At 41.0% G+C, this 26060-nt stretch overlaps 1 protein-coding gene across 2 annotated transcripts in view; it reads right to left on the bottom strand.

The window, feature by feature from the left end:
* cpne5b (copine Vb) overlaps window positions 1-26060 on the bottom strand; it is a 95246-nt gene that overhangs the window by 32563 nt on the left and 36623 nt on the right. For both annotated transcript variants that reach the window (XM_084036611.1, XM_084036612.1), the window contains one exon: window positions 5363-5426. In XM_084036611.1, the coding sequence (XP_083892737.1) occupies window positions 5363-5426 (64 nt within the window). The remainder of the gene's footprint in view (window positions 1-5362; window positions 5427-26060) is intronic.

Below are 26060 nucleotides of genomic sequence, written 5' to 3'. Positions count from 1 at the left end.
CTGTGAACTAATGAATACAATACATAGCAATAAGTTTACCCTTTTAATAAATCTAAGACCCGCAACAGATGCTGGGAGATTAATTCTCACTACAAACCACCTCTTACTCTTTCTCTGTAATACGCCTTCTCTCACAAATAAGCCTGATTATGCATTTTCTCCACCAGTTGTTTATCATGAAATATAGCACTTTTACCAAACCCAAACATAAATCTCTTGGCTGCTGTTGAGGCTTGTACTACTTGTTTGCTATCACCCCTCCCTGTTCTCTGCTCTCCTTGTGTGGTCGCAGTGCAGGGACAGGGGCGACTTATCTCCAGCGTATGGGCTGTGGCTAATCTCTGAAAGCAGCGGGTTCATTACATGCCATAACGGTAAATTGCTGTTGCTGTCAAGGTTCGAGGCCTTACGCCGGGCATTCCTTGTGTCGCTAATGATAGCTTAATAGTTTTTTAATGTTACAGCTTGCACCTTGTGTTCTGGCCGTGTGCCGAGCGGCAAATCAGCTCAAAGAACGTGCGCAGGGAGGCAAGTGTGACAGACTGGGCGAGAGCGTTTCTGTGCACGTATGCCAAATGCCCGTTTCAATTCCTGAATGCATCTTGCCACGGCGTCCACTCTGTGTCTTTATCGCGCACAGCCAGGCACCACGCAGCATGATCACAACCTCTCCACTCCGGCAGCAAGAGGAACTTTATCTGTGTTCCTGCTCCCACCTCGAGGATAGATGCACACACACACACACATCTGCCATTTGACACATCCCTCCTACACATAAGACGCACTCTGTTTCATTCTCTTAAAAACACTCCTTTAATCCTCCAGGGGGAATGTTGGCAGAAGCCATGATTGACACACAAGCAGCTGGATGCTTATGTCATCTGAATATGCGACGGTAGAAATACTTGCCGTGGCGACATATTTCATTTCTGAAGCTTTCTATCTTTTATCGCTGGATACTGGGTGTTCGTGTTCTATTCTCTACAAGTACTGACTGTGACATCGTATCTCTACACATGAAAGCACTGTTCAAGCTTACATTTGCTCCAGATTGCAGCAACCATTGTTAAAAAAAAAACCCTGTTACTACTGCAAGCTAAAGCCTACAGACCCCGGTGTGAAAGTGAACCACCACATCTCATCGTGATCGAGACAGAACACAATGAAATGAAGGAACACCGTTTCTGTAAAGCCGATTAGTGCTTTATTCACTGTTGCAATCAATAAAAAGCAAAAGCAGCTTGTGTATATGTTCAGTATACATTCAGCAGCTTGCGTAGCATAGAGCATGCTAAGGCTATTTAAGTAGGTGCTAACATGCTAATGTTCGCTCCACTGGTTTTATCCATAGAAACATATAGTATGACTATTATACAACACGATTAGCTCAAAACCCACAAAAACAGCCTTAAAATGGTGCAAATCTTAAACCATTGCATGAGAGTCTATGAGCCGGTTAGTTTTCGGACCCTGGTTAGTGCTGGCCAATGCTATGCTGTGATTGGCCAGGCTGCGTTCGAGAACAGGGCTTAGCTCCTTGGTGCTGCTTGTTACACCCAATTGTCATTTTGTCAGCTTTGTATCAGTTTAACATGACAGAGGTTAGTAATTGCAAACACAAGATACTGTAGAAATCCAATGAAGTTGCTGATCGGGTTGCTCACAAAGTAAATGCAGGTTTCGGTATATCAAAGAAGCAACGTTTCCGCTCTGAGGGAGGACACACCGGGAAACCTCTGCGGGCCTAATAGGCACATAAAAGCATTTATGGTGATGGAATGTGTTGAGGATATTAAATATTCATCTGCTCCTGCCTCATTAAGGTTCTGCAGCACGAACGCACCCTCTTGCAGAGGTCTGTGATCAACAGCCATTTGCTAATATGGAGTGAATCAGTGTATCAATATTTAAAGAGGGGGGCAAGGCTGGATAGAGACACGTCTACTGCCTCAGAGGACTATTGGAGGACTTTTTGTGACAGGAGTGTGTGTGAGTGTGTGTGTGTCTGTGTGACTGCAGAAAGAGTCCCTTTTACACTGCCTTTTCGTTGCAGAAGTATTATTATTTTCATTGGAATCACATAAGCATGATTTAGTGTGATCCAGTGTGTTTGTGTCCCATTGGGGAAAAATGTGGGGGGAAAAAGATGCATGGCAAAGGCAAAATTGTGGAAAACAAGGTAGTAACTTGAGGCCAAAGTGATGAGTTTGGAGGGGAGAAGAGGGGGAGGCGGACATAACATTGTAAGCAATGACAAATGACTCGCTACTGTTTGTGTGGTGGCTCCCTGTGTGTTCGCTGTGAATCCACATGAGAACACACTCAAATATAGCCTCCACACACCGCCCTCAGCGATTACACATTCCTTTTTTTAAAAAAAAAGGTAATTCCTTGCCTAGATAAGCTTCCTCTTGTCTTTTAAGCCACAGGATGTAAAATCTGTGATTCATGTTGTTTTGTAGCATTTAATAAAGGATCGTCAAACCTCGTACGGAGCATCGCTTGTTCTCTGCTCATGCTAAAGGAAAGCCTGTTCCAGTGTGCTCTGTCGCTAATGTGGTCACTGCTGCCTTTCGGATTTATTACACAATACGAAGTAAAATCTAGAAGCATCAAAGAAGGTGTTGATGGGAAGCAAGGGAAGCGAGGCGAACAGCTGTGGATCTGTCGTGTAAGATTTGCTTCATGAGAAAACGTTTTATCAACCTTGTTTTCCAAATGACATGAATATGCAATCAAAGAATCACAAAAAGTGGAGGGCCTGGAAGAAACGAGGGCAAAAAACACAGCACATCTATGCTGTCAGTTGTTGGACGTCTCCATTGGTTTTTGTAATGAAAAGATGCAGTCTGAAAAACATTACAGCGGTTAAAGTTGTGCACATAAATCAAAATGAAAATTCTCTCTGGGTTTTATCGGCTTGTTCGTGTGATGGAGCTTTATCTCAAAGCGAGAGGGAACACAGAAAGATGCTCCAGGCAAAATTGCACAATAATAATAAACAATAATAATCAAAATAATTCCCTCATGGACCAGCTTTAAGATTTCTTTGTTGTATGGAGCTGCAACAGGACTGGGATCCTATTCATTTGTGGGGTTCAGCAATGCAGTATAATTATTCCTAATGTGAGCAGCATAAGCACATTGTCATTAAATCTCTCTAAACTCTAAGTTTGTATATTCTGCAATTAGCAACAACATCACCTCTTTACATTTCCAATGCATTAGTCGTGTTTGCCACAAATCCTGCAGGATCAGAGTTAACCGTTGTAGACCTCTACTTTGAAGACTGCTTAGGAATGAAGCCCCCAAAAATGTATATGGATTTTAATGTATTTGCAAAGAACCGTAGCCACCCCTGGAAATTGATTGCTTTGGTTATGTCTATAGTGTTAAAAATGGGAGTTAATCAAATTAATGTAACTGATAGTTAAAGGTGTTGAGATTGCTACGAAAACTTTTGACAACCATTTAAAAATACTTAATTAGATAACTTTACTGTACGGCTCATAAACTTGAAGAAATGGGGGAACAATCTCTTCCTAATCACCTCTTCTGTTCCTCAAGCTCATGATATTTTGTCCATATGGTGCAAATATATCAAAATCAGATTCAGAAAATGCAAAATGATGAGACATTTTTTCTCCTACCCTACATTTGGTTGCTAAATTGGTTGTAGCCTTTGGCACTATACTGATAAATTATTGTCAGTATAGTGCGTCGTGTAGATCCTGCAGGGTCGTACAAGATGGAACGTTAGCTGCAATATTCGTAATCAGTTTGTATCCAGTTAAGCTCGCTGCTGCAAAGGATGTGATTGGTCATCCAGGGCTGCCTATGTTTTTTCCAGCACAGTGGAGATTATAAAAGACCACAATAGCCAAAATGTAGGGTACAAAAAGGGCACCCTAAGTCTGTTCCAGCAAAGCAACATTTATTTATTCAGTTTGTTAACTTCAACTGCTTTCATTGATCATTATTCTCATGATGACACGTTTTAAAACTACCTAAGATCAGCTTCTCATGAGAATCTTAATGATCTAAAATGATGTCTCAAGAATAAACCTGCCAAGTCGAATCAATGAAAGCTGAAGACCCCAGAGTCTCAATAAAAGCAAAAGAATGTTTTTGCCATTTTAGTGAGAAATAATATAAAGTTGCAGTCTTTTAAAAACAGAGAAACACAAACTGCACACCACACAACACATAGATGCTGGATCTTTGTGTTGTATTTTCCTACTGCAAGGTATGTGAGTAAAAAAGAAAAAAACTCTCACAGACACTAAGCCTGCATCATGAATGGGAACTGATGAATAATGTCTGTTCATGAATGCTAAATCTGTGCTAACCTCTTCAAGCCACCCAGAACCACCAGTGGGTCCATCATTACAAGATCACACTGTGCAGACAAGTGTTTAGCATAAACAGCAGAACTTCACTTTAAATTCTAGTTAGATTGTAATTCTAGTCAAGATTTCAGTGTTTCAGTGTTCAGTATGTCAAGTTGAACAACAGAGAACGGTGTGGAATTATACACAAGAAATCTTAGATTTGGATATTTGAAGTTGAGGCTTCTTGGGGGCAACAGAAACAGGCCATAAACAACATTGACGTGTTGCCTTTTTTTTTTTTTTTTTTTTTCTCGATATTATGGTGTTTTTTGGGAACAGCTTCTTATTTACACACACAGCAGTCACGGGCAACATTAGCATTCATTTTAAGTTGCATTTTCTGGCCATATGGTGCATGTAAATTCAATATTCAGTCTCTTTTCAGCTCTGTTTTGGTCTCCACCAACTAACAGCTCTTTAGCTGCTAAATGCGGTGCAATATTGTGCTGCTTGAACCAGGCTTTCCACGTTAATGTAGGTGGGTTTGTTTGTCAAGTATCTTAGGGTGTAGGTCATGGTAGCGTTGGGATTAGTTAAAATTAGGGTTAGGATTAGGACTATGATTAGCATTAGGATGGTAGCAGTTAGGGTTAGTGCAAGTTAATATAATGTCTCCAAAAGTCATGAAAACACGACTGTGTGTGTGTGTGTGAGAGAGAGAGAGAGAGAGATAGTACTTATATATCTAAGTATATATGTCTAAGTTTCATACTAAATTGTTTTTATCTCATACATCAAATTAAAGAATACATAAAGACTGAGAATCTAAGTGATTTAAACAAAAAATAAGTTCGAAATGTTCTCAAAATCAGTTACTCTTGTCTATTAGCTGTGCGTTGGATGTATTGGCCCTCTAAACATTCATCCTGCTCAGTCCCCTTAATGTGCAAAGACTGTTTAACCAGGCTTCACTGACAGATGTTTGCCTGCTAATGTGTTTTTGGCGGCAGAGATTATCATGGCTTACTCACTCGACAATTGCTCAGCTCCTCTGCGGAGAGGACGATATTGCCACATTTCTTCCCTTGGATCCCTCTGTGGAGTAAAAGAGAGAAAACAATAACATAAATTAAAGGAAACATCTATTTGTCCACTCTTGGCTCATAAGTGATCATTGAAGGCAGCTGCAAGTAAAGGCAGTTGGAAGAAGATCTTCTTTAGTTCTCTAGTCAAGTAAATTTGATGCAGCTCATCCCGACATTTTCTGTCTCACTCACTCACACGCTCAAAAATTACACATTGTAATATTACTCAACAAAGCCAATTCTTGTGAGGTATCTCACAAGAACTTTAACTGGCTGTATTCTAAACCATTTTTTCTTTTATACCTGGCTGACAAGTACTTATATCCTATATTTCTGATTTGTCACAAGCAGTTTTGGATTCAGGGCAAAGGTCCAGTCATCATTTAAGCTGGCAAACATGCACAACATCACAGTTCATATTGCTCAATGACATCACCTCTTGTCTTCATTGTAGGAACAGTAAATTATAATATAATTATATAAATAAGAGTGACGAATCAATCTACCTTCTCTTGTTCAGAACACAGAAGGCAAAGCAGCTGAGAAATATGATCTAACCTCATAACCTCACCCAGTTTATGCATTTGTGAGCCTCTCAGCAGTTTCTACTTTCCTAGTTTGACTTGACTCTGGGTTTTCCTGAAAGGTCCAATGAGGATTGAATATTTTGGAAATCAATTCAAGACAAAACCTAAGACAGTATCTACCAGAGGTGTGGACTTGAGACAGATGACTTGGACTCGAGTCAGACTCTATAAAGAGACTTGCAACTCTACTTGGACTTTAACATCAGTAACTCATGACTTCACTTGGACCCGAGCCTTTTGACTTGAAAAGACTTGCTATTTTCCCCAAAACCCAAAGATTAAAAAGTATGTTGATGTGGACCTCCCTCTCTCTCTCTCTCTCTCTCTCTCTCTCTCTCTCTCTCTCTCTCTCTCTCTCTCTCTCTCTCTCTGTGTTTATGTGCATCTCTGTGTGTGTGTGTGTGTGTGTGTGTGTGTGTGCGTGCGTGCTGTCGGCACAACATCAAATCAAATTAGATCCACGTTGTTTTGATCCGACGGCATCCATCCAATCAAATTGCAGGACAACCAATGAAGAAGAACTGTCAAACAACGCGCCAGTTGGCAAAAACGATACCAAAGATGGTTTCGTTGGGGTATAAAAACTACGAGGTGATCAACAAAAAACAAATTGCAATATGCAAAACATGTAGGTGAAGATTACAGACGGAGACGCAACAACATCCAACTTTGTTCGACATTTGAAGTTGCACAAAGCACAGTAAGTTCTGAATGAAAGCTAACGCTAGGTTATCGGCTAAGTACTTCAGAGATTTGAGAATCTGAAAGGCCATCTAAAGCTCAACCTTCTTGTCACTCTTATCACACTTGACTCAAACAGGACACAGAGAGGGAAAGGCCAGTTTCTTTGAAGCCAGAATGTTTGTGTTTTTTCAGGATTTCCTATCGTGCTACTATGTACATTGTGTCCTCAGTCCTTTAGCTGCTCAGGTGATGGGCACAATTGAATCATAATTGGAGTTTGTGTATTAAATTATGAGAAGTTGTAAATGCTGACACACTAGCCAGCTGTGTTTAACAGTTAAAATGTTTAGCTTGTAATATATTTCTCTCTAGTGGGTCGCTTGCTGTCCCCTTGAGGGAATTCAAAACCGTTTCATTTTCGGCGTCATCAACTTCTCCCATTTAGGGTTTTTAACCGTAAAAAAAAAAAAAAACCTCTAACCCAAAATCGAAATCTAAAGTCATAACCTTTTAAAGAGGATATTATTAATCCTAAATTAATACTAGTTAGAAAATATTAGCAGTATTTCCTAGATTTTAGGATAGCATGGAGCAAAACTAACATCCATTTGCTGCGCTGCATGTTCTTCAGTCTTGTTCTTAGAGTGCTTTTCAGCCGAAAATTGACGGGACAACTTGGGGTTGTGGTTGAAAGCCTGATCCTGTGGCTGTGCACCACGTTGTTATTTGTAGCCGTAGCTGCTGCTCTGCAGCTACTGTGCAGCCACAGCTTGTCAGCACAGCGCAGACTCACTTGTGGAACCCAAGGCGTTGATTTGAGCTTCTCAGTAGCCTTTAGATAAAGGGTATGGAATGGGAATGGATTTGGCCACAGGAGGTGAAGGAAGGAAGGAAGTTGTGAGACGGATGTAGATAAGTGGCTGATGGTGTGCCAAATGTCTATATGTATGTGTGCAAGACTTTAGAGATTAAAAAAAAACTCTCACAGTCACCCATGTTACCAGGATGGTTTTACCACCTTAAGATCAATCTCCTCTATCACTGTGTGGATTAAAGGTCTCCATGTACCTTTTTAAACACACACACACACACACACACACACACACACACACACACACACACACACACACACACACACAGCTCTGCACAAAGAACAGAAGCCACTGGTGCACACAGCTGGAGAACACTTAATCCAGTTTTGCGACTTCTGCATGTTGAGAGCAAAACCCGAGTCCATCAAGTCAAGTCGATCTATCATTTGTGGAAACGGTCATGAGCTTGCAGCTGGAAATACTACTGTAAGCATCTACATTTGGGCTCTCCTTCACTAACAGTATCTCCTACTGTGCTTTGCTAAAGACGTTGAGGCAAAAACAAAATAGCCACCATGGTTACATTTACTGCACTGGCAAGACTTTTTAAAATCCAACAATGCAGACATTCGGATTATGTTCGGGTGGATGAAGGAGAAGGCTGCGTCCGATATGTGTTGTTAGGTTAAGACCGCTTTCACACTTGGTTAAGGTTGGGCAAAGATCATGGTTTCAGGAAGTATTTTAAAAGTCGACATATACCATGCTTCAAATCAGCATTGACATGTTTAATACTTAAACAAGACTTAAGTTGCATAAACAAACCATATTAATCTAAATCATGCATTCATTCAACAGCGGAGTCAGTAATGACCACGGTGAACTTCACAGTCCTGTGAGACAGTTTGTTAGCTTTCAGGCAGATAAATGAAAGATGATACATTTTGTGGGTAACCAGGAGAAATAGTTTGTTTAATGGGAGCAAAAGGCCTTAATATAATATGGGAGCATATTTTATTTCTACACAAGTCTCGTATTGACAAAAAGATGGATGTTAACTCTAAATTATTTAAACAACACCGTTGATTCAAAACCTAAAACGATTTCAACCATGCGACAGACGGCCCTTTGGCAGCATGGTACTGCAGACAAAAATCTGATTTTTCAGCTCAGTTTCATATGAGGAAGCCAGAAGAGGAAGGAAAGAGTTACACGGTCTCTCTTTCTTGGTAATGTTAAAAGCTTTGGCTCAGCATTCTGAACAAGATGGAGACAGAATTAAAAGGTGATATAAAGCATAATGAGTTGCAGTGAATACGGATAGATGGATGTGCAGGTGCTGGGTTAACAATTATGGGGTTTTTGATGCAGAATGTAATCTGATTCCCAGATTTTTACGTGTGTGTTTGTGTGTGTGTGTGTGTGTCCTTAATCTTTTGCTCTCCGTTTCCAAGGTTGTATCTAACCATATTTATTATTTTGTAAATGTTCATAATTCTGTTGATGAATGAAGAAATCAAATCAGTTGGTGTTAATGAAAAAAATAAGAAAATATTACAAGGAGGTAAAAAATGATGGAATAAGATCTCATTTGCACCGTGTAATTGATTTGCAACAGTAAACGAAAAAAAAAATGATCAGACTTGATTAAGAATTTGTTGTAGTCGCTGAGGATAGACCACCATGGGTGCCATGCAAGACTCTGCTCCCCCATATTATGGAAAACCTGAAACAATAATCTAATACATTTGTCAGGCTGGCAGTTTTATTCTTTGAACTGCACCTGTGCAAATTAGAAAGGTCTTAACTCAGGACGCCTGAAAAGAAAGTACTTCTTATTTTTTTTTCGGTTGTCTTAGAAGAATAAAAGCAGCCGTGCATGCATAATATAACCTCCCCATTAACACAATGCTTCAAAGACCCACAGGATACACACACATGGGCTTTTGAACCTCCGATACGACAAAGGAGAGTTGTATATTGGCTGAGGGCGCGCACACACACACACACACACACACATACACACACACACACACACACACACACACACACACACACGCCTAGGAACATGGAAACCTAGAACTAACATTTGCACCTAATCCCTCCCTCAAAGCGTAAAGACCCACTGACATAGTCACACACACTCAATTTTTGTTCACAGTAGTGAAAATCTGTAATTACAGAAAACTTCAGGGAGTCCAAACCAAAGCAAAAGAATAAACCTACTCTGAATAAAGAACACCTACATTAATTTTGGCAAGAGGCATATGAGAAGGAGGATTGAAAGGATGGCAACTACTGGGTTTATTTTCCAGCTTACAACATCTGCTTGTAATCGTGAGCTGTCACAGCACGTGTAATGCTTACCATTTTCAACATCTTAGTTAAGCACATTAGCACGGCAACCTTTCCTAATTAGGGGATCACCAAAAACCTTAGGAATCATTCTCTGAGAGCCATGCATGTTTGTACGAAATTCAATCTTAATCCGTCCAGTAGTTTTGTCCCATGTTTATGGGACATCGTGCATGATTCTAACATTCTCTTTCTTCTCTTCTCATTCTGAACTTAAGTTAAACATTTCACATTATTATGAATGTGTGATTGAACTCCCGACTCCTCACCAGTCAAGGGTTCAAGTAGAACCACAAATTCATTCATGTAACTTGGAGCACAATTACTCGTGTCCTGGGCTAAGGGCCATTATACATAATCAGACTTTCATGAGAGTGACATAGTGCTGGAGGCCTTCCAGAAGAACACTCTTACAAAGCGGTCTTCAGCAGAGCATTGATTCACTCTGTGCAACAGCTTGACTGAGAGCCTGAAATATTCACTTTATTAACAAAGACAAATGAGAGAGTTTGAACCGGGAGAGAAGGACACCCAAGTTGAAAAAAGAACAGTGTGGCCAACAGTTCTCCAAGGCATTTCATTTTTGCACAAGTTGCAGAGATGTTTATATTAAAAATGCACTGAAGCAAAAATGAGAGAGAGAGAGAGAGAGAGAGAGAGAGAGAGAGAGAGAGAGAGAGAGAGAGAGAGAGAGAGAGAGAGAGAGCTTGGGGTAACCAAAGACCACAAAGTACAAAAGGGCTTCAAACACCCAAATCATTATGATTGTTGTTGGTTTTTTTCCACATTTTTCAATGTATAAATTCAGCACGAGTTGAAAAATACACGCATTTCAGGTACTTATTTTTCAGTGTGCGGCAGAGAATAAGGTGTTATTTTAACAATAGCTATTCAAATATATCTGTAGATGCTTTCATCTGTTTGTGACCACAGCCATCACATCTATGTACAGAATACACTAAATAGACACACAGAATAACAGGACAAAGGGTGTTGCATGTTTAAGAAACCAGCAGATTGTTTCATACTGGAGTCTTGTAATTATTATCATTATATATTGCCTCCCATTTGAAATCTGTGGCACTTTTCTTGGATCATTTTCATTAATCATTAATCATCATACGTTTCCGTGTTGTGCTTTTTTGAAATTCCTATTTGGATTCATCGTAACACAGTGAGTAGATTGGTTTGGCAAAACCATAGTATTTTTCATTATGGGGAATGCATATGAAAATGATAGGAAATTAGCAAACATCACCTGAAATCGTCCTTATTTTAAGATCTCAAGAACGATTTCCTGCTCTCACAGAAAAAAAATCCTTACTTGCCACCATTTTTCACTTGAGGCCAGCTGGGCGATAATTCAATTTAATAATTGATTGTCTTTAAATGGAATCATTGCAATAAAATCATATATCAAGCTGTCATGATACACAATGAAACTGATAACACTGACTTATTATAGCAAGCACAGATTTATCTGAAAGTCTGAAGGGGTAAAACATTCTGCTTATCGGAAATAAACTATTGTCTTCAGCTGATTACTCTGTTTGTGTGAACGCATGTTAACACCATCACCGTTTAGCTGGAGATATACATTAATTTTTTCTCTATAATTTACTTGATTCTGTCACCATGATAGAAGATTTTAGCGAAAACGCTCAGCCCTATAGGCAGGAAGCAGTCAGTTCAGACATAAGGAGGCTGTAATACCTGTGTGCTGCATTTAAATATCTGTTCCATTCATTTCACTGCAGTTTCGTCTACAGGGAGAATTGGTCTGTAACAAGAACAGCTTTGACATAGATTTGATGTCGGAGCACCAGAATGTTTTTTGCGTCTGCACCATCTTCTGAACTTGAGATCCGTACTCAACACCTTACGTCAGAATTGTGCCATCAGAAAGATTTCCCTTCTGGCATTTTCTGACAGTTTGAAAGCAATTCATCAAGTTATAACCTGACATATAGCTCCCACTTGATCTTATCTCACAACAAAATATGTTTGCATCCTGGCACTCATCCATCAAATTGTGCAGGAGATGGGCAGCACACTTAACAGCATCGTCTTTGTGAAGTCTTTCCGACGGTAATCCACTTCCCTTAGAAGCCTTGTGCTAATTGACACCATAAGAACCGGAGGAGGGATCATTCAACCATGTGACGTTACCGTGGACTACCATCAATGACCACATTAAACAGAGTGAGAACAACCTCACCAGGAATCTTCTTCTGCTTCTAATATGAAGGCTAATATTACACGATTAGTTTAAAATCTGTAATGGAAAGCATGAACACTTCGCAGGTCGTGAGGAAATTGAATGAGCCGACCGTGTTTGTATTGTTATTGCATACTTATAGCTATAATACCAATCTGCAGCTGCACAAGTGCTCCGTTTCCTCTCATTGCTAGGTTCCCACCCACAGCTCACACAGTCCATTCCACTCTGCAGCTTTTGTCTAAAATGGTGATCAAGAATAAAAGGCCGCAGAGCTTTTCACCTTCTCCGTGGCTTGTACCAATCTTCAGGCCACAAACTGCACACTGTGATCGAGCTGAGTGGAGCCAGGAAAGCAAAGGCACCACGGGGGAGTGCTTCAGGGAGCCCACCGCAGATGGTGATAATCGGCTGCTATTAAAACGAACCGAATGATCATCTGTGTGTTTCGGGGGGCTGAAAGGTGAACGGGTGCTGAAAGTGAGGCTGTAAATCTAGAGGACACTTGCTGAGGATGGATACTACCGGCTGTTGTTAGAATATCTCCAAAAAACTACTTGTGGCAAACTCATTTTAGGGATACTTACCAATTTGAGTGCTTACCAATTTGAATTAGGCTCTAAAGAAAACATGTTGAAAACAGGTGTTCAAGGTTATAGCTTTTGGAATGGGCGAATGAAAATATTTTCTGTTCATTTAGAAATGTGCAAACAATACAAATGTGGAAAAACACAATACAGTTAAACCAAGGATAGGGCTGGGTGGTTCGACAATATGGTATTAAACATGGCAATGACCCCAAAATAGTATTATTATAAGTAGTAGTATTATACAAAGAAAATTGAATGCAAAATGTAACACAAGAGAGTAAAACGGCATGTGTGTGTCCTGGCAAAGGTTATAGGAAGGTTTACTGAACGCAGCTTCTTTCTGATCATTTCAGGATCACATGCAGGTTCAAGCAGATCAGCTCAGATTCTCTTGTATAATCTCATAAATCAAAGCTAATGTGGACAGCTCGCGTGGTGCTGGGCATGATAGAAAAGTGATGACGTGGAGTCAAAAGTTGTTCACACAAAGAACTTTACGTTTAATTCTGGTCGAGAACTCAAAGCTTCAAACAAAGATGACAAAATGGCGATAGTCGTCTTAGGGATATATGGATGAAAAGATACACATGACATCTAAAGTATTTTCCATTTTAAGTGCTGCTGTAAAACTTGGCATCTTGGGGATGAATGTTTCCCCGGGCGTATTGTGAAGTGAAAGTGGTGGAAATCATACTCTCATGAAGGTTGGAAATGGCTCTAACTTTTAAAACATTTCATACTCAAATAAAGTATCACAGTATAAGAGTTAAAGGAGATGGAGAGGCAGAGAAGGAAAATGTTACGCCTGCAAATTTAAACAATATAACCATAGCCTAAGGAGGTGTATCATTTCTGGGCCCGTTGCAGAAGCACACAGATATGTGTGTTAAATGAATCAGTGCCAAATTACGGTACCTGACTGGACCTAACCCCCATTAACACTGTTAACTCTGCCAGCAATGTTGCCGGTATCCACAATGCTGGCTGCTATTTCGGCTCCATGTTTGCTTGTGATGTCAGACGTGTGATTCGTGTGCAGGTAATCCCGTCCCTGACACTGAATTTAATGTCTCGCTTTAACCAACCCAAACAATTCCTTAACCAGACCATGACGTCTTCCTGCTCTTAACCATAAACCATTTACCATGTGTGTTATTATGACATTGCACAAGGCAAACGTGTTGCATTGAATGTAAAAAAACAAAAACGTGACCGAATGTAATACAGGGTTTTGTAGAATTGTCCAATATTGAATTTCTGCTCTGGCGATAGGGTTGGCACTTCAATAGGATGTTCTTTACTAAATCTGATGCTTTATTGACCTTATATGGCCTTATTCCCCTTTCATTTCTCTGATCCCCTTTTGATTGCCGCGGTGATGCACCCTCAGCACAGCATGACAGAAGAGGTACCAATTAGTGAAAGCACAGGGACTCAGGTCTTCGGTATTAGTGTTTTCAGCTCATTTTTGCTTCCAATCAGACTAACGAGCCAAAGAAGAATTAGAGTGAGGATTTACTTTGAGTTCACTTGGAAGGATTATGTTATGTTACAAAGGGCTGGCTGTATAAGTAAGTACTAGCTACCTTTCACATGCAAAGTGTGAGAAGTATCAACATGATACGTGATCATTAAAGCGAGTAGGTCATTTGGAAAAACCACAGACTTTGAATCGTTGCCTAACGGAAAAAGCCCCGCCCCCTTCGTTCAGACCTCCATTCAAAGCCGCCGCCCCAGAACGCCAAACGAGTGCTCGAGATCGGCAGAGTTCCTGCAATCAGGAAGTAATCATCGTCAGACAGGCAGGCAGGTTCAATTATTGCCTCTGGCCCGACGTTTTTAATTGGACAGGGTTTTTACAGTCCTGCCACGGCCACAGATTATATTTTTTAAAATGTTTTATATCAGAGCATTTAATGTATTCATTACTATTGGTATGCTACGAGGATTTCATGTAATATAACAAAGTGTTTCTGATTAGAAAGACCTACTGAACCTTTAAGCTCCTACTCTAGTTAGTTTCATCAAGTATAATTTTGCAAACATTAATGAACAGACACATGTTGACAAAGTTTAACATCGCCATCTCAAGCAATATCAGCAAAAGCTTGTGTTTAGCTTGTTTAGTTTTACCTTCTAAATGGTGGTTAAATGATAATTAAACCATTTATAAGTAAGCAAGTCCTCTACCAAGCAATCAATTTATAATTAAAACAGCAATGTCACGTTTTTTGTTCGTATTTCCTCTGTTGATTGAGTTTAAGTCTCTTACTCTTTCTTTCTCCATTGCATGTCACATGCAAGTACAATTACACATGCGGTTAACACGATCACTCTTATTCTACATTAAAGAAAATGTAGAAAATCCAGTGAGTGATTATCTTTGGCAAAGATGGCAGCCAAGACATTCATATATAGCCACGTTATAGGAGCCCAACAGTAGTAGTTCTTACTTTTCTTACACTATTTTACCTCATCGCCTCCCTCACTGACTCCTTTTCCTAATGGAGTCGTTTGGATTCTCCCAAAAGACTCTTGTGGTGTCATAAATGATTGTGTCCTTGACAATGATTTGCAATAATCCACCAAGAAGGGACATGGACGCCTCATTATATGACAGTTTATGAATGTCTTCAGTGTGACAAACGTGTCAACTACTGACACAATAGAACAATAAACAGTCAGGTTGTAATGTCACATTGACACATTCATGAATTGCTTTCTTCAGCCGTGTGTGTGTGTGTGTGTGTGTGTGTGTGTGTGTGTGTGTGTGTGTGTGTGTGTGCGTGTGTGTGTGTGTGTGTGTGTGTGTGTAGCTGTGCTTTGCTGGCTGGGTGTTGTTTCTGCCGAGTGGACTGAATTTGAACCAAAGAGGGGGGAATGTGGTGAGCGATATTCCCATTAGGAGTGGAGTGCTCTGCTACACCCAGTACCCATTAAAAAATGCCTATTTGGTAACGCACACACAAAGGAGTAAAGACTTGCCTGGTGAACGGAGATACTGAGGATTACCAGGGTTCAGGCAGGATTTCTCTGAAAATTCCTGCGGCAGATTTCAGTGTGGGAAGGCAGACATGTCTCTCTGACGAAGGAACATCACCGTTGAAACCATCACTCATCTCCTGCCGTATCATTCAGGAGGTGAACACTTTCGATGCATTCAGGGGCCAGGCGTGTTTCTTCCACACCACCAGCTCTGTAACCTTTCAAACTGGACACAAGCCCAACCATCACAAACATTGGACGATGTGCAGCGAAGCGGCCTCTCTCTGACACAATTACCAACTTCGCTAACTCCGCCGAAGGGAAAAGTGAATCGCTACTCCATCGACGTAAGGACAGACACACACACACTCCCACCTGAGACGCCCACCTCCTCAATTACTCCACCGCTGATTCTACAATACCTCAGCCGTTCCAGACATCATTTGACTTTATTACAGCGGCCACCGGAGAGACGGTGCCATTAATCAAATAGAAGAGTAGAAGAGTGAGCAGCCACCCAGGAAGCAAAGAAGTGAACTGAAATGGCTGCTGGGGTTCTGCTTCTGCCTGAGAGAGTGACCCAGCATCCATCATGCCTCAAATGAAGCACACATTGCATCAAGAGGCAGCGCTGCAATGTCTTTCAAGGTAGAGCAGCTGTGATGTACAGCGAGCCACATTCCTACCTGGATATAAAGGTAGTTAGAGTCACATCAGCTGTAATTATGGGGCCGTGGGCACTTGACTGATGCGCCTTATTGCAGTTTGCAGTTGATATCCCATTTCTCTCTGTAGCCCCTCCGACTGACAGAGCAGAAGCTGTCTAGCAATTATCTGGAACTGAGATTTCAAAACAAGTTAGATGAGGAGTAGCTCGTTGAAAAGAAGTCAATATCCAAAGAGGGACACATGAAACGGGCTTGACAAATTTAATTACATGTTTTCTCTCTTCCACTTTGTTGATCGTCACAAACGGAGAAGGTGAAATGCCTTTAAACCTTTTTTTTTTTTTTCTAAAGAACCCTTTTTCCGACTTTCTGTTGGGGAGCAAATGACACCTCAGGCAATTAGCATCGTAACAATGGCAGCCAATCTCTCTAATACTTTGTTTGCCATTGATGCTGCTGAGTCCTCTAATTCGTTTTGGAGGGAAATAAATGCCATTTGCCAAAATCGCTCTCTCCAAATGTTTAAACAGGCTGTGCTTTAGTGCAGGAGTGTCGTGTTCTGTGGATTTCAAACCAGATGACTGTGAGTTTTTAAGTTCACTGTAACCTGATAAAACGCTTGATCCTCAGCAGCACGCCCGAGTTTGTTAATTCAGCCCGGGAAACCTCATCTGTCGAGTTGATTGATTGCTCCAATTCAATCAACGATGACAGAAAAGTTGTTTTCCTAACAGATGGCTTGGCGTGGAGAGGGAGTGATCAATCGCTGCCTGCAGGAGGAGGAAACGGAGTTTTGCTCAGAGATATTAGACACAAGGGTATCAATACTGGATGAGCTCTCATCCTGACAACAAACACCCTTTTTTCGTTCCAAGGCAGTGGTGCAGGAAAAACCTGTTTGCCATTTGTCGTGAATAGGTCTGCAGGGGGTTACCTGTCCTGCATGAGGATCCTGCTCACGGCCAGGATGAACACAACCTGTGTGGAATCATGAAGTCCCTTCATTATTTCAATAAGACAACGACACCGGCACAGCAGGGGCACAAATGCAGGGTTACAATCTGGCTCAACGTTTGTCATATTATTGTTATCCCTGGATGGATATAGACGCGGACAGCTGTTCTGATACCAACTGTGTGAAGTGGGCAGCTGCCCCATGGCCTTAGGGGCCCCAAGGGCCACATATCAATAATTAATTTCATTTGTGGTACTTGGTTAATTGCAAATTTGATGGGGATTGTGCGTCACTTATAGCTAATTAGTGCTTCGGAGTGGGTTAATTTGGACATGTCGTCACATCGTACATATGCAGATGTGATCTCACGTTTGCAGATGACATTTACGGTTTGACTAGGAGACCAACGGGTTGCACGGACTGTTGTATATGGGCAGGTGATGAAATTGACATAACACGGACCCTACACTATGCAGATGCAGAAAGTATAGTATAAGCTGTAGTTAATGACTGCCTTCTCAGTTATCGTGCACATGATTGTGGAACATTGCCATCCTATCTTTTAATAAGGCGGCCATATAAAGAAATGTAATCATATTATTACACCAGATCATCCACACTGTCCACCGTGATGAATACCCAGGAGAGAAAGTGACCACTTTTAATAAAATGCAACAAATGAAACCTGTTCATATTTCACAAGCTCTTACTGCAATAAATACAACCAAAGAGCTTTTGAGTTTATTGCAAAGACAACACACATTGTGCTCTCTTGTTATAAGAGTGACTTGCTTGTAATGACATTTGAGCTAATTCCTATTGACGTAAACTAACAAAACACAAAAAACAAATTAAACTGAGCAGCCAGACAGAAAATTAATATTATCCTTATTACCTTTCCAGATCAAACGGTCCAGTTTTTTTATATTAAAGAAGAAATATGTTTTTCTTTTGGCGTCTCTTCATGCTGCCTTCATTTATTTTCTCAATTTCACTCATTTTTATTACTGTCAATGTGCAACAAAGCTACTGAGTAATCAGGTTTTTTTTCTCTGTTTTAAAGATACACTTACCTCTTAGTTGCAGCCACCAGCTCCTACATGCACATTTAACCTTTACTTTCACATTTTTAATTAATGCAATATAAAGTGCTTGTGTGGGTCAGCTAATTTAAGATTAATTAATCCAATAGATTGTGTTAAGGTTAGACTCTGAACTACAACATTTAATGCTCAAAGCATGTGACTTTGAATGCTTCTTCTAAAAATAATCAACAAAAGAGCTAATTTGTATGAATCCCAGTTGAACCACTCTTCAAAAAAAAGATCCTTAATTGCTCTCTGTCTAACATGACCCTGCAATCGATGGCAGAATTAATATGAGTATGTCGTCCCTCTCTCTCGCCCCTTTAAGTCCTCCCGCAATAAAAGGCCAAAATTATAACTTTAAAAAATGAATGTGTTTCTGAGATGTATTTATATACTATATTTGAAATGTTGCTGTTTTCATCTTGGGTGACCCACCCCCCAACAAAGAATATTAGGACATAACCCCCCTTATTTTCCTCCGGTGGTCCATTCCATAAATACCGAACGGTCCCTTATCAACTTCTAATATAAGCTAGTGCACTATGGCTTTGAACATGAACCTCATTGTTCAAACAGATTCCCTTTTGATTTCAGTCTTTGCTGTCAGAGAGGTTTCTCGATTGAGCTGGTGATGCTCCTGAGGGCCACATTTCCATGAAGCTCCAGTGCCAATGAACCATCCGTTTCACTTCACCTAGTCCCTCCAACATGAGCTGCCCTGGGCATTACAGCCATCACTTTTCATCACAGCATCAAAGACTTCCCTGACAGTTGCAAAGCAGGAGCTGGAGGGGCTTGTTGAAAAGATGTCCTCCTTTCCCTTTCTTCCTTCCATCCCTTCCTTCCTGCCCTCCTTCTTGGAAACACTGGTTTGATTAAAATAACACTAACTAATTAATGTGACAAAGCAGCAGCAAGTACAAATTGCAGTCACACTGAGAAAAGATGTTTCTTCCACAGCCATCAATTAACTACCCCTTGATGTTAACACAGCCTGTGATTGACACAAGCAATAAAGTTAAGCCAACAGAGTATAGGTGCATAAGTGAGTTTAAAAAGCTGGTAATCTCAGCATCTAATAGATTAATACTCATAGAAACAATAAAAATAATGTCAACCGGCTGCAAATGATATTATTGCCTATACAGGGACCTGTAATACCCTCATGCTGAAGGGATCCTGACTTGTAACCAAATTTGCCTTGAATCTAACTTTGTGACCCAATTTGCGAAGTGCTATCTGTAGCCCCCCTTTTCCCTTCATCTAATATCTGCTGCAGCCATATTCAACAGATACTTCCCAAGAGACAGAGAGGCAGCTGCAGCTTCCTATCAGACAAGACCCTAAAGAGAGACATAGTGTGAGGAAAGGAAGAGGTACTCATGCGGAAAAAGGAGCCCTCTAGTAGTAATTACGCTCTTGGCCATTACTCTTTTTTAGACCATCGAAATCCCCCCAAGGAAATAAGCCTTACGCCTCATATTTACTGTATGATCGTAGGAAACCTCCTACTGCACTACAGTCATTCCCCGAACAGACATTATTCGCGTGACAGTGACCCGGGCCACCAATGAAGCTTTCCCCAGAGAGCGAGCAAAGCACTGCCACTGGATCTAGCGTGTGTGTGTGTGTGTGTGTGTGTGTGTGTGTGTGTGTGTGTGTGTGTGTGTGTGTGTGTGTGTGTGTGTGTGTGTGTGTGTGTGTGTGTGTGCGTGATCATGTGTCAGCAGACAGAAGTCTCTTTGTGGAAGCGATGCCGTTGGAGAGACTTGATTTATCACTCGGTGTTAGAGAAAGAAAGAAGCTGAGAGGGAGGCGATATGACATCTTTATCAGTCCGCTGTTCCAGACCTCCATTAGCACACGATGCCAGAGGAGGGAAAACACAGATGGGTGTGTGTGTGTGTGTGTCAGATAGGATTGTATTGTCCACATACTGGTGCTCACACTTGTTAACTTGGATTTCTGCTTGGATTTCTTTTTAATCGTGTCTTTCTTGTGTCTCTATCTTCTATGTCTGATGTTTGTGTGGTGCAATTTTTTTTTAATTGAGGGAGTCAGTAGAGTAAAATTCTCCATGATGACTTCCTGTAAACAAAGTCCAGTTACTATGATGTAAACCAGCTATCTGGTGTGTGGAACTGCACGCATAGCAAAATAACTCAACCACACAGGCAGCCAACGACATACAAATCCAGTGTTCAAGCTGAGAACTCAATTCTCATAAACAGAACAAAGGTCACTTTTTTTCCATGGAAGCCAAAAAATATGTGAGAGCCTTGTCATAGAAAAACATCAGTTTTTTTTGTTTCAGGGACTGTGTTCGTGTGCATCTGCATATCCAATCGGTAACGATGAGGCACATTGGAGCACGGCTCGCTCAAGGAATAGCTGGTAGCCATACCAACTGAAATAGATGTGGGGTTTTATGACAGGTGAGGTGAAGGGGAAAGAGGGGGAGAGAGAGCGGCGATGAGAAGCAGAAAATGGGAAAAGACGAGTACAAAGATACAGCTGCAGTCAGCCGAACACACGTTGGCCTGCAGAGAGAATCCGATTCAATTTTGAAACCTGCTGGAGAAGTCTGAACAGACAGGAGGAATGGAAATCACCTCTCCCCAAGAGTTATCGCTGAGCTGCTCTTGAGCAAGCTACATTAGCTCGGCGGCTGATAGTTGAGGAGTGTGATTGAGCTGGGTGACTCACGGCAGGTGTCGGTGTGTATTATGCATCTGGATGAGTAATGGAGCAGTGCTTTGCTGACGGAGGCATCTCCCCCATAGACAGAACAAACAAAAAACCCCAGAAATGTCAGAAACACGGCTTCGACTACTTTAGGTCTGAACTGATTCTCACAACGGCGACGTGCCCTTTAAGAACGCATGAATCAATTGTGTTAAACTGGGAAGAAAGCCAGTAGAGTCCATTACTCTGGCTCGTGTAAGTGGATTCCAAGTTAAAATTATATCTGACAGAGGATGGCAGAAAGGAGAGGATCAAATCTTGGCGGCTATGATGAGAATTATTTCAGGAGTAAAAGGATCCATCAGGGATCAGCGTTGTGATATAAAGTAGAAAAATAATAACTGCCCTTGTGCAAATATCCCGAGCAGCTTGGGATATAATATAGTTTTAATATCAAAGGTCATGTTCTGATGCATCGGCCCTTACACCCGCCAACACCGCCTATGGCGATTTGATATCCCGTAATGACATTTTTCTGGTTCTCACTTTCTCTGATAAGCTCAAACACATCTCCAACACCACACTTGGCGACGGAGGCATGGCTTCTGGCCATGTTTGCAAGCCTCCGCTCCCAGTGTGGCTTCCCAGGACAGAGCTCAGCATGTTGCGCATTTCACTATAATCCACAAGCTGCCCACAATTCAGCACAGAAATATGTGATCGTTGATGTTTTTGTTTTGCAATTTCATAGGTGATGGATGCTATTTCACTTTCAATATAGCAAGTGAGGGAAAACACTTTGATAGCATGTGGAATTGAAGAGTTTGCAAGAAAAATGCTGTCAAACCCACAGAAACATCCTACTTGTATTATTTTTTTTTCAGAAGGTGAGGGTGGAGAAAGCTTACTGTGATCTAAAAATAAATAAATTCTGAAGTATTTTATTTTATTGTATTTTTAGCCCTATTTGTAGATTTGTAGATGTATTTATTTTTCTTTAATGGAACAATACATATAAATGTACATTTACATGTAAATTCATGAGATTATAGCGAGGTGGCTATATAATTTCATTCCATTGGACACACCAAGTAATTTCTATACTAAAGGTTGGATTGGCCCGTGCCTACTAAACATTCTCTCACACAAACATCAAGTATTTATAGTGCATGGATTACTATTAGATGACACCCGTTGGAAATAATCTAGAAGGCTGTGGCACTGACAGTATTGTTAAAAAAAACAACCTTTGACCTACATTGTGTTTCAGTGACAGTTTGCAAAACACATCTGTAAGCTTTAGATGTCAATTCGTGGCAAAAAAAAAAGAACCCAAAATTACCCTTTAATTTCTTCCAGATTATCTCTTATCTCTAAACTGCAATAAATAGCATCACTGAGCCATCTATTGCAGTTAAGTATATGATTATATCACGATAATCCCAATACACTCCATCCCATCTCAAAGGTTATTAAGCTGCAGATAATATAGTACCTTTAACTTCATCCTGGAGTGCCTGAAGCCAGCTGCCGGAGATAGCGAGGCTGGTGTCAGGCTTGGTTTGTCAGGCTCGGATTGCCATCATACCCAGCTGGGTATCCCGCCTCTGCACACATGCCTCTATTCACATTCACAAATAATTTCCTTCCATTTTGCTGCTGCGCTCTAGTAATCCTCACTGACGTTCGGGGAATATCGAAACAGCGAAAGGCCAAGAATACTCACAGCCTCCTCCTCATCCCCTCCCAGCTTCCTAATGTCTTTTCTATGTTGTCTCCACTTTCCTCTTCTCGACTCTTGTTTGCCTCTTTCTAGTACTAATTCAACTTCCTTGCATCTCCCTCTCATCCGTATTTCCTTATAACATGATGCTGAGTGTGTAATGCTACACTGCATTGATCTAAGGGTTACACAATGCATTGTCTGAACCAGTAGTGTCACATGGATAAAAAACACAGCCAACAATAAGTGCCCATTGCTATACCATTTCATTGGAATATGGTTCTTAAACACAATGTAAAAACTACACAACCACAACCAGAGTATTCTGCAGTGTCTGACAGTAGGTGGCCTGAAGATGGGAAAGCAACAAGCAGTCTGGATGTTTGGGTGAAGCTCAGAGGGAAAGCTGAAGTGAATGACAACAGTTGTCCCCCGGCTGCTTTTCTGTCATCAGTGTGTGCCTGAGTGAGCCATTTAACCCCCGTCTGCTGCAGTGAAGCTGCTCCGTGGGCTTTGGTTGGAAAATTGCCGTGTTTTATGCTCGGCTCCAGGATGCTCGCGGTGCTGGAATAGGGAGTGCCTTGCAGTAAAACAGTGTGTGTGTGTACACAGTCGGAACATCCCTGAATAAATTAAAGCAATGAAAAACACAATATTTTCCCTCTTTGATTTGCTACGCCCAAGGTTTCATCGATTTCTTTCTTTCATTTGAAAGATGTCCGTTGCTTCTTGTGTTTGCTGAGGGTTGGAGGTTGGTGGTTAAGCTTGGCTGGACTCGACAGGTTCGTTATGTCTTTCCAACACGAGATGTGATTTCCTTTTTTTTTCTATCTGGTTTGTGTGCTCTATTGCGTCATGTGGTTTTGGAGCAGATTTTTCATTGCTGGTTCCTTTAGGCACACTTTGTAATGAAGAGATCTACAATTGTATATAAATGCTGCAATGAAGTATGGCTCAAGGTAGGTTTGGGCAATTGATGAGAAAATATGAAATATGACACAGTTGGAGGTCTTGGAGATCTTACAAATTGCGGCAGCGTGTTTTTGAAGTTTACTTTTAACTGTTCAAACAAAGTGTTAAGCATAGTTTCTGAAGTGGGACAGGGACATGTAAGGATGGACAAAGCTCTGGACCAGGTTGCTTGTAGTTACGGTAAAATGATCCATTCACCAACTTGGCATCACTGTGTGGCTGTATTTAGCATTGCTAAGATGCTAACAGACAAATTACAATTTTGACCCGATGATGGCGCCAAATTATTGCCATTTATATGTATGTATGTACATGTAGAATTACCTCTGCCAATAATCGGATTTATCCTCGTAAGCGAAGAATTTCTTATTTGTATTTACATTGGACGGGCTTCCATGTCATTCCGCCATTTTGAAAACTATAACCACCGAGGAGGGACATCAACGCCTAAACGCGTTTTCGTTCAGAGCCGTGACTGAAAGGAGATGACATCAGCGACAGGCGCTTTCAGACACGGGTGAGCGTGCAGGACCGGCTCTCCCCTGGGGCGGACAGCGACTTTTTCATCCGCCCGTGATGCAACCATCCCGGACACCGGTGCGCCCACGTCCCCCCGGAGCTCCTGGAGAGCGACTTTTGCCCGTGGTGGACGTCCCGGGACGACCTTGTGCTTTCTACACTCAGTTTTGTAGAGCAATATAAGCACTTTAGTAACATTCGGTTGTTGTGTGTCTCGTTGTTAGCTGATGCTATAGACTACGACATAGTAATGGAAGGCTACCAAAAATAAACCAAATATACTGGTGAAGTGGTATATGACAACATGTTGTCATAGCTTCTTGCTACATAACGGCTACCGTAGTTGCAACAAAGCACCTATTCGTTTGAATGCAAAATACAATTTCACCACCTACACACTGTCTCTTTAATAATAAATCTGAAACCAAATGTACTAAAACTCTGCACTAAAGTCACAGCTGCCTGGAGCAATAGCGCTGTGAGAGGATAAACACCGAGTAAAGTGTAGCAGTTACGTGGCCAACTGATTGTTTCTGCGTAGAAGGTAGTCCAGTGCTGCTCTTCGTCATTGCTTGTGAAGCAATAAGCATGGATTGGAATAAGCAGTGAAATTAGCTTGTAATCAAACTGTTTGCATTCAGACATTTTCTCTTACCGTTATCAGCAAACTGGGAATTGAATGGAAAATAAGCAATTTGCTGCATTGACAGGTTTTTGCTGTGCTTGCGGTGCAAGACAAAAACTATTTTGCACAATTAATTTCTCACTCGTGAGAGCACTTTGTTTGCGGTGATACTTGAACAGAACAGTAGCAGCTTGCTAATTTGGCTGTTTGAGTCGTTCCAAGTTGTACTGCTCATGTTAATATTACAGCCCACGTTTCCCTCTCACAGTGAGGTGCTGGCTACTCTAAATGCAGGGACATGGTTTTGTTTCCCCCCCTCAAGCCAGTGCAGAATCATGTATCATTCATAGCTTATCCCAAAACCTCCACCCCCTTTATGACTTCAGGCACCCCCTAGTTTTGCGAACCACTTGCTTAAAGTATTATAGCTCACAGGGGAAAGATCTTGCCTCGTCATTACAATTAGGAATGCCGGAGGCTAGAAATATGTATACATAAAGTATTAGTCTATAGCCTCCACAAGGGCAGAGATATGCTACACCCTCCGCCTCCGTGTGGATGCACGGCTCTGTTTTATGAATCTTAATTCTAACTAAATTGCATAGGCCTTATTTCCAGCCCCACATATAGGGATTGGAACCCCTAATCAAGTGTTGACATATTTACCTGGTACATTTTCACCCAAATGTGAGGCTATTAACAGCAACAATATAATAAATTGTAATTCACAACACTGTAAATCATCATCAACAGTGATTGCAATACATAAAGATAAAAGAAAAAACCCAATGATGTGCGAGAACACTTAAAGGAGACCAATTACAAAAAATAATAATATAATTGAGCTCACAAAAGGAATTAATAATAATGATGTTCATAATTTGCAAATTGCTTGGCAATTGTTATATAACACACAGTGTAACTTGACAAAAACTGAATTATTTAGCATTTTACATTCCAGCTTACATACTGTGACTTATGTGTGAGATGTGCACATTTTCACTGCATGTCCTGTTTTAAGTTTCTGTGTGGATCATTTTAACGTGCATGTAGAGTCTCCAAACGAAATATAAATGAAAGGAAATGGCATTTTGCACCTAGCTTTGTCTTTGCACTGTCATTTTAAATTGTTTTTTCTATGTAAATATATATGACAAAGAGAATGATAATCTCTAATA

The sequence above is a fragment of the Eutrigla gurnardus genome, assembly GCF_963514095.1.
Source record: "Eutrigla gurnardus genome assembly, chromosome: 2".
NCBI classification, from domain to species: Eukaryota; Metazoa; Chordata; class Actinopteri; order Perciformes; family Triglidae; genus Eutrigla; species Eutrigla gurnardus.
Note: the sequence above shows the minus strand (reverse complement) of the source record. Positions and strands in the feature narration are given on the sequence as shown.